General features: G+C 45.7%; 1 protein-coding gene across 1 annotated transcript in view; it reads left to right on the forward strand.

The window, feature by feature from the left end:
* Positions 1-18342, forward strand: part of lrrc56 (leucine rich repeat containing 56) — a gene marked incomplete at its 5' end in the record, with an annotated part of 179572 nt that overhangs the window by 73481 nt on the left and 87749 nt on the right. The window contains one exon of the mRNA XM_063039126.1: positions 13366-13563. Coding sequence (XP_062895196.1) covers positions 13366-13563 — 198 coding nt within the window. The remainder of the gene's footprint in view (positions 1-13365; positions 13564-18342) is intronic.

The raw sequence follows: 18342 nt of genomic DNA on the forward strand, positions 1-18342 counted from the left end.
TCATCAGCAGGTATATGGAGGAATTTAAGGTGGGGGCTTATATGGGAGGCAGGGTTTGAGAGTCGGCACAAAATTGTGGGCCGAAGGGCCTGTACTGTGCTGTACTATTCTATGTTCTATGTTCTAAATTTAGCCTCAAATCCATTAATCCCGTAGTCCAAATAATTGACATACATCGTAATCATGCTAGTAACCCCCTTGTAATTCCTTGGGTTCTTATCTTGCTAAGCAGCCTCACTTGTCAACGGCCTTCTGAAAATCCAAGTACACCACATCTACTGCATCTTCTTTGTCTACCCTGCTTGTAATTTGCTCAAAAAATTGCAGTAGGTTAGTCAGGCAGGATTTTCCTTTCAGGAAACCATGCTGGCTTTGGCCTATCTTGTCATGTGCCTCCAGTTACTCCGTAATCTCACCCCTAACAATCGATTCTAACAATTTACCAGCCACAATTTACCAGCCACAATTTACCTGTCAGGCTATCAGGTCTAAACAGGTCTATAGTTTCCTTTCTGCTGCCTCCCACTGTTCTGAAATAGAGGAGTAACAGTTGCAATTTTCCTGTCGTCCGGTACAATGCCAGAAGCTATCGATTCTAGAAAGATCATCGTTAATGCCTCCGCAATCTCTCCAGCTACTTCCTTCAGAACCCGAGGGTGCAGTCCATCAGGTCCAGGAGATTTATCCACCCTCAGACCATTAAGCTTCCTGAGCATCTCCTCAGTTGTAATTTTCACTGTACATACTTCACTTCCCTGACACTCTTAAATATCTGGTATACCACACACGTCTTTCACTGTGAAGACTGATGCAAAATACACATTCAGTTCCTCTGCCATCTCTGTGTCTTTCATTACAGCATCTCCAGCATCATTTTCTATTGGTCTTATATCTTCCCTCAACTCTCTCTTACCCTTTATATACTTAAAAAAAGATTTTAGTATCTCCTTTGATATTAGTTGCCAGCTTCCTTCCATAATTCATCTTTTCCTTCCTAATGACCTTCTTAGTTTTCTTCTGAAAGCTTTTAAAAGCTTCCCAATCCTCTATCTTCCCACTAGCTTTGGCTTCCTTGCATGCCCTCTCTTTTGCTTTTACTTTGGCTCTGACTTCACTTGTCAGCCACGGTAGCGTCCTTCCATTTGAAAATTTCTTCCTGTTTGGAATATATCTGGCTTACACTTCCCTCATTTTTCGCAGAAACTCCAGCTCTGTCCTTCCTGCTAGTGTCTCTTTCCTGTCACCCTTGGCCAGTTCCCCTCTCATGCCATTGTAATTTCCTTTATTCCACTGAAGTACTAACATTTTGGAATTTATTTTCTCCTCAAATTTCAAAGTGAACTCGATCAGTGAGTGAGTGGGCCAGTGAAGGAGTGGAGCTTTGAGGCTTTGACTCGAGAGATTCTGGCAGTTGGTCTGTGCAATCAAGTCAATCAAGATTTGAATAGATCAGCAGAAAGCCGTTGATTAGACAATCAAGATTTGAATAGCTAAGACTCAGCAGAAAGCACATGAGTGTGGATTCATCTTTACAGTAGAGGAGGCCATGGATAGACATATCAGAATGGGAATAGGATGTGGAATTAAAATGTGTGGCCACACTCAGGTTGGAGGAACAACACCTTATATTCTGTCTGGGTAGCCTCCAACCTGATGGCATGAACATTGACTTCTCAAACTTCCACTAATGCCCCACCTCCCCCTCGTACCCCATCCGTTATTTATTTATAACACATTCTTTCTCTCTCTCTCTTTTTTCTCCCTCTGCCCCTCTCACTATACCCCTTGCCCATCCTCTGGGTTCCCCCCCCCCACCGCTTTTCTTTCTCCCTGGGCCTCCTGTCCCATGATCCTCTCGTATCCCTTTTGCCAATCACCTGTCCAGCTCTTGGCTCCATCCCTCCCCCTCCTGTCTTCTCCTATCATTTTCAATCTCCCCCCCGCCACTTTCAAATCTCTTACTAGCTCTTCTTTCAGTTAGTCCTGACGAAGGGTCTCGGCCCGAAATGTCGACTGTACCTCTTCCTCGAGATGCTGCCTGGCCCGCTGTGTTCACCAGCAACTTTGATGTGTGTTGCTTGAATTTCCAGCATCTGCAGAATTCCTCGTGTTTGCGGATAAACAGAGGGGTAGCTCAAGCGGAGTGGCCTGTGGAAAGCGGCCAGTGCGTGAGTGGGCCAGTGAAGGAGTGGAGCTTTGAGGCTTTGACTCGAGAGGCTTTGATGAGAAGAGGCGGAGGACAAGCTTGCTCGCAGTTAGTCTTTACAATGCCTCCTGAGACGGTGATGTGCCTCTCATGTGAGATGTGGCAGTCTTGGGGGAACGCCCCTCTCCCGCAGAGTCACATCTGCCAGAAGTGCATACGGCTGGGCGATCTGGAAGATCGTGTAAGGAATCTGGAGCAGCAGCTGGATGACTTTCGACTCATAAGGGAGAATGAGGCAGTCATAAATGAGAGCTACAGGGAGGTAGTCACACCTAGGCTGTCGGAAGCAGGTCGTTGGGTGACAGTCAGAGGGGGGAAAGCGAAGGTGAGCAGATAGGTAGTGCAGAGCACCCTTGTAGCCATTCCCCTGAATAACAAGTTTACCGTCCTGGATACTGTTGGCGGGGACGACCGACCAGGTGTGAGCCACGGTGGCAGGGCCTCCGGCGCTGAGTCTGACCCTGTGGTGCTGAAGGGTGGGAAGGAGAAGAGGAGAGCTGTCGTCATTGGAGACTCTATAGTCAGGGGAGCAGACAGGAGATTTTGTGGATGTGAGAAGGACACCCGCATGGTTTGTTGCCTCCCGGGTGCCAGGGTCCGGGATGTCTCTGACCAGGTGCACAACGTCCTGGTACAAGAGGGAAAGCAGCCAGAAGTCGTGATACATGTTGGTATCAATGACATAGGCAGGAAGAGGGATGAGGCCCTGAAGTGTGGGTTTCGGGAACTAGGCAGAAGGCTGAAGAACAGGACCTCAAGGGTGGCGTTCTCAGGATTGCTGCCAGTGCTACGTGACAGTGATGGTAAGAATTGGAGGAGATGGCAGTTGAATGCGTGGCTGAGGAGCTGGTGCAGGGTGCAGGGTTTTAGATTTTTGGATCACTGGGATCTCTTCTGGGGAAGGTGGGACCTGTACAGATTGGATGGGTTGCACCTGAACTCGAGGGGGAGCAATATCCTTGCAGGTAGGTTTGCTAGCATGGTTCGGGAAGGTTTAAACTAATTTGCAAGGGGGATGGAACCTGGGGCGATAGAGCAGTGAAAGAAGTGCATGGAGTAAAGCCAGATCTAACATACAGAGAGGCTTTAAGGAAAGAGAAGCAGAATAAACGGTGTAAAGACAGTAAGGTAGAAGGGCTGAAATGTGTGTACCTCAATGCAAGAAGCATCAGGAACAAAGGTGATGAACTGAGAGCTTGGATACATACATGGAATTATGATGTAGTGGCCATTACAGAGACTTGGCTGGCACCAGGGCAGGAATGGATTCTCAATATTCCTGGATTTCAGTGCTTTAAAAGGGATAGAGACGGGGGAAAAGGGGAGGAGGGGTGGCATTACTGGTCAGGGATACCATTACAGCTACAGAAAGAGTGGGTAATGTAGCAGGATCCTCTTTTGAGTCAGTATGGGTGAAAGTCAGGAACAGGAAGGGAGCAGTTACTCTACTGGGGGTATTCTATAGGCCCCCTGGTAGCAGCAGAGATACAGAGGAGCAGATTGGGAGGCAGATTTTGGAAAGATACAAAAATAACAGGGTTGTTATCATGGGTGACTTTAACTTCCCTAATATTGATTGGCACCTGATTAGTTCCAAGGGTTTAGATGGGGCAGAGTTTGTTAAGTGTGTCCAGGACGGATTCCTGTCACAGTATGTGGACAGGACGACCAGGGGGAATCCATACTAGATCTAGTACTAGGTAATGAACCGGGTCAGGTCACAGATCTCTCAGTGGGTGAGCATCTGGGGGACAGTGACCACCGCTCCCTGGCCTTTATAATTATCATGGAAAAGGATAGAATCAGAGAGGACAGTAAAATTTTTAATTGGGGAAAGGCAAATTATGAGGCTATAAGGCTATATCTTGTGGGTGTGAATTGGGATGATGTTTTTGCAGGGAAATGTACTATGGACATGTGGTCGATGTTTAGGGATCTCTTGCAGGACGTTAGGGATAAATTTGTCCTGGTGAGGAAGATAAAGAATGGTAGGATGAAGGAACCATGGGTGACAAGTGAGGTGTAAAATCTAGTCAGGTGGAAGAAGGCAGCATACATGAGGTTTAGGAAGCAAGGGTCAGATGGGTGTATTGAGGAATATAGGGAAGCAAGAAAGGAGCTTAAGAAGGGGCTGAGGAGAGCAAGAAGGGGGCATGAGGCCTTGGTGAGGAGGGTAAAGAAAAACCCCAAGGCATTCTTCAATTATGTGAAGAACAAAAGGATGACAGGAGTGAAGGTAGGACCGATTAGAGATAAAGGTGGGAAGATGTGCCTGGAGGCTGTGGAAGTGAGCAAGGTCCTCAATGAATACTTCTCTTCGGTATTCACCAATGAGAGGGAACTTGATGATGGTGAGGACAATATGAGTGAGGTTGATGTTCTGGAGCATGTAGACATTAAGGGAGAGGAGGTGTTGGAGTTTTAAAATACATTAGGACGGATAAGTCCCCGGGGCCTGACGGAATATTCCCCAGGCTGCTCCACGAGGCGAGGGAAGAGGTTGCTGAACCTCTGGCTAGGATCTTTATGTCCTCGTTATCCACGGGAATGGTACCGGAGGATTGGAGGGAGGCAAATGTTGTCCTCTTGTTCAAAAAAGGTAGTAGGGATAGTCTGGGTAATTATAGACCAGTGAGCCTTACGTCTGTGGTGGGAAAGCTGCCGGAAAAGATTCTTAGAGATAGGATCTATGGACATTTAGAGAATCATGGTCTGATCAGGGACAGTCAGCATGGCTTTGTGAAGGGCAGATTGTGTCTAACAAGACTGATAGAGTTCTTTGAGGAGGTGACCAGGCATATAGATGAGGGTAGTGCAGTGGATGTGATCTATATGGATTTTAGTAAGGCATTTAGTAGTAGTGGTAGTAGTCATACTTTATTGATCCCGGTGGAAATTGGTTTTCGTTTCAGTTGTACCATTAATAATTAAACAGTAATAAAACCATAAATAGTTAAATAGTAATATGTAAATTATGCCAGGAGATAAGTCCAGGACCAGCCTATTAGCTCAGGGTGTCTGACCCTCCAAGGGAGGAGTTGTAAAGTTTGATGGCCACAGGCAGGAATGACTTCCTATGACGCTCTGTGTTGCATCTCAGTGAAATGAGTCTCTGGCTGAATGTACTCCTGTGCCCACCCAGTACATTATGTAGCGGATGGGAGACATTGTCCAAGATGGCCTGCAACTTAGACAGCATCCTCTTTTCAGACACCACCATGAGAGAGTCCAGTTCCATCCCCACAACATCACTGGCCTTACGAATGAGTTTGTTGATTCTGTTGGTGTCTGCTACCCTCAGCCTGCTGCCCCAGCACACAACAGCAAACATGATAGCACTGGCCACCACAGACTCGTAGAACATCCTCAGCATCGTCCAGCAGATGTTAAAGGACCTTAGTCTCCTCAGGAAATAGTGACGGCTCTGACCCTTCTTGTAGACAGCCTCAGTGTTCTTTGACCAGTCCAATTTATTGTCAATTTGTATCCCCAGGTATTTGTAATCTTCCACCATGTCCACACTGACCCCTGGATGAAAACAGGGGTCACCGGTACCTTAGCTCTCCTCAGGTCTACCACCAGCTCCTTAGTCTTTTTCACATTAAGCTGCAGATAATTCTGCTCACACCATGTGACAAAGTTTCGTACCGTAGCCCTGTACTCAGCCTCATCTCCCTTGCTGATGCATCCAACTATGGCAGAGTCATCTGAAAACTTCTGAAGATGACAAGACTCTGTGCAGTAGTTGAAGTCCGAGGTGTAAATGGTGAAGAGAAAGGAAAACAAGACAGTCCCCTGTGGAGCCCCAGTGCTGCTGATCACTCTGTCGGACACACAGTGTTGCAAGCACATGTACTGTGGTCTGCCAGTCAGGTAATCAAGAATCCATGACACCAGGAAAGCATCCACCTGCATCGCTGTCAGCTTCTCCCCCAGCACAGCAGGGCGGATAGTGTTGATCGCACTGGAGAAGTCAAAAAACATGACCCTCACAGTGCTCGCTGGCTTGTCCAGGTGGGCGTAGACACGGTTTAGCAGGTAGACGATGGCATCCTCAACTCCTAGTCGGGGCTGGTAGGCGAATTGGAGGGGATCTAAGTGTGGTCTGACCATAGGCCAGAGCAGCTCCAGAACAAGTCTCTCCAGGGTCATCATGATGTGGGAGGTCAATGCCACTGGTCTGTAGTCATTGAGGCCGCTGGGGCGCGGTGTCTTCTGCACAGGGACGAGGCAGGATGTCTTCCACAGTACAGGAACCCTCCAGAGCCTCAGGCTCAGGTTGAAGACATGGTGAAGTACTCCACATAGTTGAGGGGCACAGGCTTTGAGCACCCTGGTACTGACACCATCCAGTCCTGCAGCCTTGCTCGGGTTGAGACGTTTCAGCTGTCTTCTCACCTGTTCAGCTGTGAAGCCCACCGGTGGTTTCGTGTGGGGAAGGGGTATAGTCTTGAGAGCAGGGTGGGGGACTGTGAGGAGGGGTAGGAGGGGAGAGTGGAATATGTGTTGGCTGGGGGCTGACAACAGATGACTCATGTGGGGGCTGGGCAAGGGCCACAATGTCAAATCTGTTAAAGAACAGGTTAAGTTCGTTGGCCCTGTCCACGCTGCCTTCAGCTCCTCTGTTGCTAGTTTGCCGGAACCCAGTGATGGTCCTCATCCCACTCCAGACCTATCTCATGTTGTTCTGCTGAAGTTTCCACTCAAGCTTCCTCCTGTACCTGTCTTTAGCCTCCCTGATCCTGGCTTTCAGATCCCTCTCTATTGCCCTCAGCTCCTCCCTATTTCCATCTTTAAACACCCTCTTTTTAGCGTTCAGGATATCCTTAATGTCCTTTATTACCCATGGCTTGTTATTTGAATAACAAAGGATAGTTCTTGTCGGAACATTGCAGTCCACACAGAAGTTGATGTAATCAGTGATGCACTCTGTGAGCCCATCAATGTCCTCTCCATGTGGCTCACAGAGTGTCTGCCAGTCTGTCACCTCAAAACAACCCTGGAGCGCCTCATTAAGCCTCCTCCGACCATTTCCTCACTGTCCTCGAGGTTGCAGGTTTACTCTTCACCAGAGGCCCGTAGCAGGGTTTTAGATGCACCAGGTTGTGATCTGACCTTCCCAATGGGGGGAGGGGAGAGGAGCTGTATGCATCCTTAACGTTAGCGTACATCAAATCCAGAGTCCTCTCCCCTCTGGTCATACAGCTCACATACTGCGTGAAGTTGGGCAGTCTTCTAGCCTTGGTTACATGGTTGAAGTCACCCGAGATGGTAATGAGGGCACTCATTTGACAAGGTTCCAAATGGTAGTCTTATTCAGAAAGTCAGAAGGCATGGGATCCAGGGAAGTTTGGCCAGGTGGATTCAGAATTGGCTTGCTTGCAGTAGGCAGAGGGTCGTGGTGGAGGGAGTACATTCAGATTGGAGGGTTGTGACTAGTGGTGTCCTACAAGAATCTGTTCTGGGACCTCTACTTTTCGTGATTTTTATTAACGACCTGGCTGTGGGGGTGGAAAGTGGGTTGGCAAGTTTGCAGACGACACAAAGGTTGGTGGTGTTGTAGATAGTGTAGAGGATTGTCAAAGATTGCAGAGAGACATTGATAGGATACATAGACATCTGTACATAGACAGATACATAGCCCATAGACATTGTGGGCTGAGAAGTGGCAGATGGAGTTCAACCCGGAGAAGTGTGAGGTGGTACACTTTGGAAGGATAAACTCCAAGGCAGAGTACAAAGTAAATGGCAGGATACTTGGTAGTGTGGAGGAGCAGAGGGATCTGGGGGTACATGTCCACAGATCCCTGAAAGTTGCCTCACAGGTAGATCGGGTAGTTAAGAAAGCTTATGGGGTGTTACCTTTCATAAGTCGAGGGGTTGAGTTTAAGAGTTGCGATGTAATGATGCAGCTCTATAAAACTCTGGTTAGGCCACACTTGGAGTACTGTGTCCAGTTCTGGTCGCCTCACTATAGGAAGGATGTGGAAGCATTGGAAAGGGTACAGAGGAGATTTACCAGGATGCTGCCTGATTTAGAGAGTATGGATTATGATCAGAGATTACGGGAGCTAGGGCTTTACTCTTTGGAGAGAAGGAAGATGAGAGGAGACATGATAGAGGTGTTCAAGATATTAAGAGGAATAGATAGAGTGGATAGCCAGCGCCTCTTCCCCAGGGCACCTCTGCTCAATACAAGAGGACATGGCTTTAAGGTAAGGAGTGGGAAGTTCAAGGGGGATATTAGAGGAAGGTTTTTTACTCAGAGAGTGGTTGGTGCGTGGAATGCACTGCCTGAGTCAGTGGTGGAGGCAGATACACTAGTGAAGTTTAAGAGACTACTAGACAGGTATATGGAGGAATTTAAGATGGTGGGTTATATGGGAGGCAAGGTTTGAGAATTGGCACAACATTGTGGGCTGAAGGGCCTGTACTGTGCTGTACTATTCTATGTTCTATGTTCTATGATCTTTGGACTGTGGCGGGAAACCAGAGCATCTCTCTTACCTTAAGTGTATGCCCTCTGGTATTATACATTTCAACTCTGGGGGAAAAGGTACCGTCTGTCTACTCTATCTACATCTCTCATAATCTTGTAAACCTCTGTCAGATCTCCCCTCAGTCTCTGCCACTCCAGAGAAAACAACCAAAATTTGTCCAACCTCTTGTTATAGCTCCTACCCTCTAATCCAGTAAGTATCCTGGTAAACCACTTGTGCACCCTCCCCAAAACCATTCTAATTGAGTGACAGAATTTAGTTTATATTTATGAAAGGGATGTGGGGTTCACAGGCTGAGCCAGTGTTCAATTGTCCATCCCTAGCTGCCCTGGAGAAGATGGCTGTGAGCTGCCTTTTCAAACTCCTGCAGGCCTTGAGGTGTGGGCGGAATGCTGTTTCGGGGGTTATTTCCAGTGACTGTTCAACTTCAAGTTCAATTGTCATACAACCAAAGGAAACTACATTTGTCTGGGGCCAAGGTGCAAAACACAGAACCATCGCTCACACACAGCACACAGTGCATATCGCACATATCACACATATGATGATGGCTGGTTCTTTATTTGTGAAGATCAGGAGGGAACTCCATCGCTATAGGACTTTTCTTCCTGCCTGCGCTGCATAGGTTTATAGTGGCGATTGGTGTGCACGGACCGATTCCACTCTTTAGGCCAGGGGACATTCCCCAATGGCACAGTGAGCTGCAGCGACTGCAAGGCTGTAGGTCGAGTATCGGAGTTTTCCTTCTCCGAGAGACTGCCTGGCACAGCCAACAAATCCCATCTACCCAGGTTTGGAATCGGAGTTGTCCTTCTCCTAGCCAAGGCTGATGAGCCCACCCAGTAATACTGCTGGATACTCGGTCGCGTCATCAGATAGTAAACTCAGTAAGAACAGGGACGCCACGTGAAGGCGTTGCTATGGGCACAGTCGTGTAGGAGAGGCCATATGCGAGTGACCTCCTGCGTAGCAAACCTAACAGTGATCCTACAGCTGGAAAAGAGGGGCTATGGGGGTGCTTTACCTTCCTTAAGTGAGCAGGACATCCAGCCCAAGGCTCACCTGTCCCCATAGCACATATAATTATAGCAAGAAAATAAACACAGATACAAAAAATAACAATAGTACTAATAGTATTAAAAAATAATAATCTAGCCCTAGTGTCTGAATGGCTTGGCCTGTAAATTGACGGTGCATGGGATGTTGTCCTGGAGCTTCTTGTTTGTAAGAACAGTTCCGCAGCCGTTCCAAATCTCACGCAATGCAGCCACAGACAGAGAAAATCCAGGTTGTCTCCCACCGAACAAACACTGGAGAGCGGCACTGACAGGAGAAGCCAGCTTTCAACCCAGCGCGGAATCCAGCAGCACACAGCCAGCTCTCACGTCTCCTTCCCCGAGACCACAACTGGCAACCCCAGTACATAAATGAGGCCTGTTCCACACCACAACCAAGGCCACGCGGCTACCCTGCTGTTGATTTGACCAATGAAAAACATAGAAACATAGAAAACCTACAGCACAATACAGGCCCTTCGGCCCAAAAAGCTGTGCCGAACATGTCCTTACCTTAGAAATTACTATGCTTACCCATAGCCCTCTATTTTTCTGAGCTCCATGTACCTGTCCAAAAGTCTCTTAAGAGACCCTATCGTATCCGCCTCCACCACCGTTGCCGGCAGCCCATTCCATGCACTCACCACTCTCTGAGTAAAAAACTTACCCCTGACACCTCATCTCCTCTGTACCTACTCCCCAGCACCTTAAACCTGCGTCCTCTTGTAGCAAGTATTTCAGCCCTGGGTAAAAGCCTCTGACTATCCACACAATCAATGCCTCTCATCACCTTATACACATCTATCAGGTCACCTATATATAACAGCAATATATTCAGTCCTGCTGAAGGGTCTCTGCCCGAAATGTCGACTGTATTCTTTTCCATAGATGCTGCCTGGCCTGCTGAGTTCCTCCAGCATTGTGTGCGTTTTGCTGATATATTTCCAAGTTAGGATAGTGTGTGGTTTGGAGGGCAACTTCCAGGGGCTGGTGGTTAGAGGTGGTGGATCTTGGTGGGTTACTGCAGTGTGTCCTGTAAATGATACAAACAGCTACTATTGCGCATCAGTATTGGAGTGAGTAAATACAGGTAGTTGTGCATGGTCTGCCTGTCAAATGGGCTGCTGTGTCCTGTATCTGTTGTCAAGATTCTTGTGTTATTGAAGCTGCACTTAAAGTTCAAAGTAAATTTATTATCAAAGTACATATGTGTCACAATATACAACACCGAGATTCATTTCCGTGTGGGTACTCACAGTAAATACAAAGCAACACAATAGAATCATTGAAAGACCACACCCAACAGGACAGACAAACAACCAATGTGCAAAAGACAATACGTAAAGAATAAAGAAACAGTAGATATTGAGAACATGAAATGAAGTCCTTGAAAGTGAAAGACGAATGGAGAGTGTTCTACCACACTCCCGACTTGAGCCTTGTAGATGATGGATGGGCTTTTGGCAGGTGGGGGGTGAGTTACTCACTGCAGGAATCCCAGTCTCTGACCTGTTCTTGTAGTCATACAGTGTGCTCAGCGAATCCAGTTCAGACTCTGATGATCTACAATGCTCGATATCAATAGTGGGGCCTTCAGTGATTGTAATACTATCAAATGTCAGGGTGGGAGCTGGATCTTGTTGCATATCGTCATTGCCCAGCTCTGGTGTGGCAGTCATGTTATTCATCACCTATCAGCCCAGCCCGGATATTGTCATTTGGATATTGGTTGCTTCATTATCTGAGGAGATACAAATGGTCTTTCTTTTTAGTGATACAGCACGGTAACAGGCACTTTTGGCCCAACAAGCCCATGCTGCCCAGTAACATCCATGTAGGCAATTAATTTACTAACCTGTACATCTTGGGACTGTGGGAGGAAACCAGAGCATCCGGAGGAAACCCACGCGGTCATAGGGACAATGTACAAACTCCATATAGACAGTGGCAGAATTGAACCCGGTTTGCTGGCACTGTAATAGCGTTCTGCTAACCACTACAATACTGACCACCCCATATTCTGACCTTACGTGGAATGAAGGTGACTGATGAAGTAGCTGAAGATGGCTGGGCTGAGGATACTGCCCAGGGAACTCCTGCAGAGTTGTCGTGGTGAGATGATTGACTCCAACCTGCACGACCATCTTCCTCTGAGCTCAGTACGATTCCAGTCAGTGGAGGGATTTCCCCCCGAGTTCCACTGATTCCAGTTTAACTAGTGTTCCTTGATGCCGAACTTGATCAGATGTTGCTGTGATGGTGAGGGCAGTTCCCCTCATTCCACATCTGGAGTGCCGCGCTTTGTCCATGTGTGGGCCGAGCTGCAGTGAGGTCAGGAGCCGAGTCAATCTGGCAGAACCCGAGAGTCAGGGGACACCATAGCACAGAAACAGACTCTTCAGCTCATTTAGTTTGTGCCAACTAGTATTTTGCCAAGTCCCATCAACATGCACCTGAACCATAGCCCTCCATACCCCTGCCATCCATATACCTGTGTAAGCTGTGCTGAAATGTTGGCATCAAATCTGCATTCAACACGTCTGCTGGCAGCATGTTCCACACTCTCACCATCCTCCGAGTGAAGAAATTCTTCCTCATGTTCTCCTTAAACACTTCATCTTTCATCCTTAGCCCAAAACCTCTAGTTCTAGGCTCACCCAACCTCAGTGGAAAATGCCTTCTTACATTTATCATACCTATAACCCTCATATTCTGTATACTTCTACCAAGTCTCCACTCATTCTCCTACGCTCCAGGAAATAGGATCCTAACCTATTCAAACTTTCCCTGTCACTCGGGTCCTCAAGTACTGGCAACATCCTTGTCAATTTTCTCTGAACTCTTTTAATCTTATTGATACTGTATCTTTCCTGTAGGTAGTTGACCAAATCTGTACACAATACTCCAAATTAGGCCTTACCAATGCCTTATACAATTTCTGCATAACATCCCACCTCCTGTACTCAATACTTTGAATTATGAAGGCCAGTATGCCAAAAGATCTCTTTGTGGCCCTCTCTACCTGGGATTCCGCTATGTGGATCTATATTCCCAGATCCCATGTCCTATTGCATTCCTTCATGTCCCATGTAAGTCCTACCCTTTGTTCTCCCAAAGTGCAACACATTATACTTGTCCGCAGTAAGTTCCAATTTTCAGTCCATTTTCCTGCTGGTCCACTGCATTCTGCAACTTTGACAGCCTTCCTCACTATCCACTACAGCCCAGTCTTGGTGTCACCCACAAAGTTGCTGATCTAGTTTATCACATTGTCATCCGGATCATTGATATAGATGATAAACAAAGGTCCCAGAGTGATTCTGCGGCACACCACTAGTCACAGGCTGCCCGTCAGTGAGGCAACCAGTCTCAGGCTTCTCTCATGAGGTCAATGTTTAATCCAATTGACTACCTCATCCTGAATGCTGCGCGACTGAATCTTCTTGACCAATACTGTACCCCATGTGGGACCTTGTCAAATGCCTTGCCAAAGTAACGCTCATCCTAAATTTTGTGAGTGGGTGTCACCGCAAGGAAGAAGCACCATTGGTTATCCCACTGATATTTTCCTTGTGTTCCTAATGTTCCCTTCTTTTTTCCACAGGAACTGTATGTGGCGTACAACAACATCTCAGACGTTAGCCCGGTCAGCATGCTAGAGCACCTGGAAGTGCTCGACCTGGAAGGGAACAATATCGAAGATATTGTGCAGATCCACTACATAGCTCTGTGCCACAGGCTGAATACCCTCACGCTGGAAGGAAACCCTTTGTGCTTTCAACAAAACCCAGGGGCCGCAGAGGTAACATGAGTACATTACTTTCATTATGAGTGTGGTTATGATGGTTTTCATTAAATATTATTTACAATCATTGGAACTAATTTAGGAATTACTGTAATGTTGTGATTACCTTCCTGGACTAGTAATGCAGAGGCCTGAACTGAAGATGTGTTCAAATTCCACATTACACCTGGGAAGTCAAAGTCAAAGTGACTTTATTATCAACGTACACAAATGTCACCATATACTACCCTGAGATTCATTGTTTTTTGCATTTATAGGAAAATAAAGAAATGCAATAGAATTTATTAAAAACGGTATATGGCATGGCAACATAGCAGTTAGCGTAATGCTTTAAAACACCAGTGACGTGGGTTCAATTCCTTCCACTGTCTATAAGGAGTTTGAGTGTTCTCCCTGTGACTGCATGTTTTCCTCCGGGTGCTCTGGTTTCCTCACATATCCCAAAGACATGCGGGTTAGTAGATAATTGGTCATATAGGTGTCATTGGGCAGTGCGGCTTGGTGAACTGGAAGTGCCTGTTACTGTGCTGTATCTCTAAATAAAATAAAAATAAATACAAAATAAACAAAGATTGGCAAACAACCAATGTACAAAAGAAAACAAATAAAAAATAAATAATACTGAGAACATGAATTATCAAGTTCTTGAAAGTGATCACCTAATTAAATATCGAATTAAAATGATCAAATGAGTCTTCCTTCCTTTGTGTGCAGTCTATACATATGAGCAAGTGTTTGAGTTTGGATTTGCCGGGTGCTCCAGGCAGCGGGCATCTTCAGCTCAGCGCTGTATTTCTGACTGGCAGGTGGGTCAGGGATATGAAATCCTGCCATAACCCGGAGAACACAACGGTCAGTAACAAATTAGTATCTTTATGGGACACCATGGTAGCATAGCTGTTAGCACCACTCTAACATAGCTGAGAGCGTCAGAGTTCAATTCTGGCATCCTCTAAGAAAGTCTGTATGTTCTCCCTGTGAACCCATGGGTTTTCTCCGGGTGCTTTGGTTTCCTCCCACCATCCAAAGATGTACCAGTTAGTAGGTTAATTGTAAATTGTCCTGTGATTAGGCTAGGGTGGGTTGCTGGGCAGTGCGACACATTGAGCCAGAAGGCCCTGTGCAGCGCTGTATCTCTAAATAAATAAATGATCGGACCCTAAGAGCACTGGGTTGCTGCAAACACCCAACAAGTTTGGTGAAGGAAGTCCACTGTCCTTATTAATCCAGTTTTAGAGTAACGAGGGCTGGCCAGTAAATGCTGTACTCGTACATGATGCCTGGATCTGAATAATGAATGAAAACAACAGGTGGATGATCCTGCATAGGAAAGAGAGCAGCTGATAAAGCATTTATATACTTTGTTCTGTATGATATTTAAGCCTTTTTGAATTGTGTAGGAATGTGAAAGGCATTAAGAGCTCAGTCGATGGACTCCTGGGATGATTGAGGGAATGTTGCAGAATCCCTGTTTCAAATTCCAGCCTCCCAGACTGCTGTACAGATACACACTGCAATTTACCAGAAGCTCTATAAGCCTGCATTGAAACTCAACAGGGATCATAAAAAGCATTCGCAAGGCAACGTGCACTAATTAATTCAAACTCATTATAAAACGGACTATAATTATATAAGCATTCTTACATTTAGTATGTCACCAAAGAATTGCAAGTTTTTACAGATGTTCTATGGAGAGTATTCTGACTATTTGCATCACTGTCTGGTATGGAGGGGCCAATGCACAGGACTGGAAAAAGCTGCAGAGGATTGTAGACACGAGAAATTCTGCAGATGCTGGTACTCCGGAGCAACACGTACAAAATGCTGAAGGAACTCAGCAAGTCAGGCAGCGTCCATGGAAATTAACTAACAGTTCATGTTTCAAGCCAAGACTCTTCTTCAGGATTGTAGTCTCAGCTAACTCCGCCATGGTCGCTAGCCTCCCCCACCATCAAGGACATCTTGAAAAGATGATACCTCAAAAAGGTAGCAGCCATCATTAAGAACCTACATTACCCAGGACATGCCCTCTTCTCATTGTAACCATCAGGGAGATGGCACAGGAGCCTAAAAACACATTCATAACTTTTCAGGAACAGTTTCTTCCACTTTGCCATCAGATTTCTAAATGACAATGAACCTATGAACAATGCTTCATTATTTTGTCTCTTTTTGTACCAGTTATTTTTAATATATTTTTCTTATTGTAACTTATAATAATTTTTTATGTCTGGCACAATACTGTTATCAAACATCAAAATCAACATCTGCATCACTACTCAGTTACATTTACCCTCCATTTTATAGCAGGGTAGGGCACCACGCTGTAAACTCCTATCAACTACAGCACTGACAACATGCAACCTCACAAGCCATTTGTCAGGTTGGTGGTTTTGTTTTCATGTAGTCAGTTCACCAGAAAAGAGGACGAATTCTCTGCATTTCTCTGTAACCTTATTGCAGACAAAGATACGAGTCTCTGTTGGTCAGGGTCGACCTAGCTGTCTATGTATACACAAGCCAGGTCACTACAACATGGAGAGCAAGCTGTTGCCCATAAAGCAGACTGCTGAACCCCTCTCCACGTAGCTGATGAATCAAAGAAATGGCAGAGACTGATACAGTCTCACACCAGTGGCATCACAGGAGCTGCCAATCAGTGCTGAACTCAACGTAGGACTGCCTTAGGGAGTCCATCTCCAGATTTCTCCACAAGGTTTACTCCTGAAGCATTTTCCATGCCTTTCCCATAAAGCAACAGAGATTTGAGATCAGATTTTTCCTTCACCTAGATGAGCTGCCAGCCACGGCTGACAAGCCCAATCTGCCCAGAACACAAAGATAATGAATTTAAATTCCATTGATCATTAAACAGCAGTTGCTGGTGTGATCAGTGTCGAAGAATTGAGCAGCACTGCAGTCTTGTGCCTTATTTTCACCTCACCGAGAGCTGATTTTCTGAGGACCACAAGAAATTGGAGCAGTGTTAGACCATTTTGCCATCGAGTCTGCTCCGCCATTTCATCACGGTTTATCCAATTTTTCTCTCAACCCCAATCTCCTGCCTTCTCCCTATATCCTTTCATCCTTTAATGACCAATCTAGAATATATCAACCTCTGCCTTAAATGAATATAAAGACTTGACATCCAAAGTTGACTGTGGCAAAGAATTCCACAGATTCACCATTCTCTGGCTAAAGAATTTCCTCCTCATCTCCATTCTTAAAGGGAGACTGCTCTGTTCCGAGGCTGTGTCCTCTGGTCTAAGACTCTCCCACATAGAAAATAACCTCTCCACATCCACTTGATCAAGGCTTCTCACCATTCGATAGGTTTCAATGAGGTCACTCCTCATTTTTCTGTATTCGAGTGAATACAGGCCCAGAGCCATCAAACGCTCTTCATATGACATGCCATTCCATCCTGGAATCATTTTTGTGAACTTCCTTTGAACCCTCTCCAGTTTTAGTATATCCTTTCTAAAATAAGGAGTCCAAACATGCTCACAATACTCCAAATGAGGCCTCACCAGTGCTTTATAAAATTTCAACATTGCAACCTTGCTTTTATATTCTGATCCTCTTGAAATGAGTGCTAACATTGAATTTGTTTTCCTCACCACCGACTTAACCTGCAAATTAACCTTTAGGGAATCCTGCACAAGAACTCCCAAGTCTCTTTGCACCTCAGTTTTTTTGTATTTTCTCCATTTAGAGAATAGACAACCTTTTCATTTCTTCTACCAAAGTACACTTCCCCACATTGTATTCTATCTGCCACTTCTTTGTCCATTATCCAAATATATCTAAGTCCATTGGTAGCCTCTCTACTTCCTCAAAGCTACCTGACCCTTCACCTATCTCATATCATCTGCAAACCTTGCCACAAAGTCATCATTTCCATTATCCAATCATTGACATATAACATAAAAAGAATCGGTCCCAACACAGACCCCACTGGAACACCACCAGTCAATGGTAGCAATTCAGGAAAGGCTCCCATTGTTCTCATATTTTGCCTCCTGAAAATCAGCTACTGCTTTATCCATGCTATAATCTTTCCTGTAATGCCATGTTGCTGGTAGCTTGTTAACAGCCTAATGTGTGGCACCTTGTCAAAGGCCTTATGAAAATCCAAGCAGAAAACATCAACTGATTCTCTTTTGTATATCTCGTGTGCTATTTCCTCAAAGAATTCCAACATTTGTCAGGCAAGATTTTCTCTTGAGGACACCATGCTGAATAGAGCCTATTTTGTCATGTGCCTCCAATTACCCTGAGACCTCATCCTTAATAATCAACTCCAATGTCTTCCCAACCACTGAGGTCAGACTAACTAATTAGCCCATAGTTTCCTTTCTTCTGCCTCTATCCCTTCTTAAAGAAGGGAATAAAATTTACAATTTTCCAGTCTTCTGGAACCATTCTAAAATCTAATGATTCCTGAAAAATCATTACTAACGCCTCCATGAATGCTTCAGCCACCTCTTTCAGATGTCTGGGGTGTACACCATCTGGTCCAGGTGACTTATCTAACTTCAGACTTCTCTGTTTCCCTAGAACCTGCTCTCTAGTTTTGACAACCTCACACACTTCATGTCCCCTGAAAGCTGGAACTTCCACAACAATGCTAGTGTCTTCCACAGTGAAGGCTGATGCAAAATACTTATTCAGTTTGTCTGCTGTTTCCTTGTCCACCATTACCACCTCTCCAGCATCATTTACCAGTGGTCTGATATCCACTTTCAACTCTCTTTTACACTTTACGTATCTGAA

This window comes from Mobula hypostoma (genome assembly GCF_963921235.1).
Source record: "Mobula hypostoma chromosome 11 unlocalized genomic scaffold, sMobHyp1.1 SUPER_11_unloc_2, whole genome shotgun sequence".
Taxonomy (NCBI): Eukaryota; Metazoa; Chordata; class Chondrichthyes; order Myliobatiformes; family Myliobatidae; genus Mobula; species Mobula hypostoma.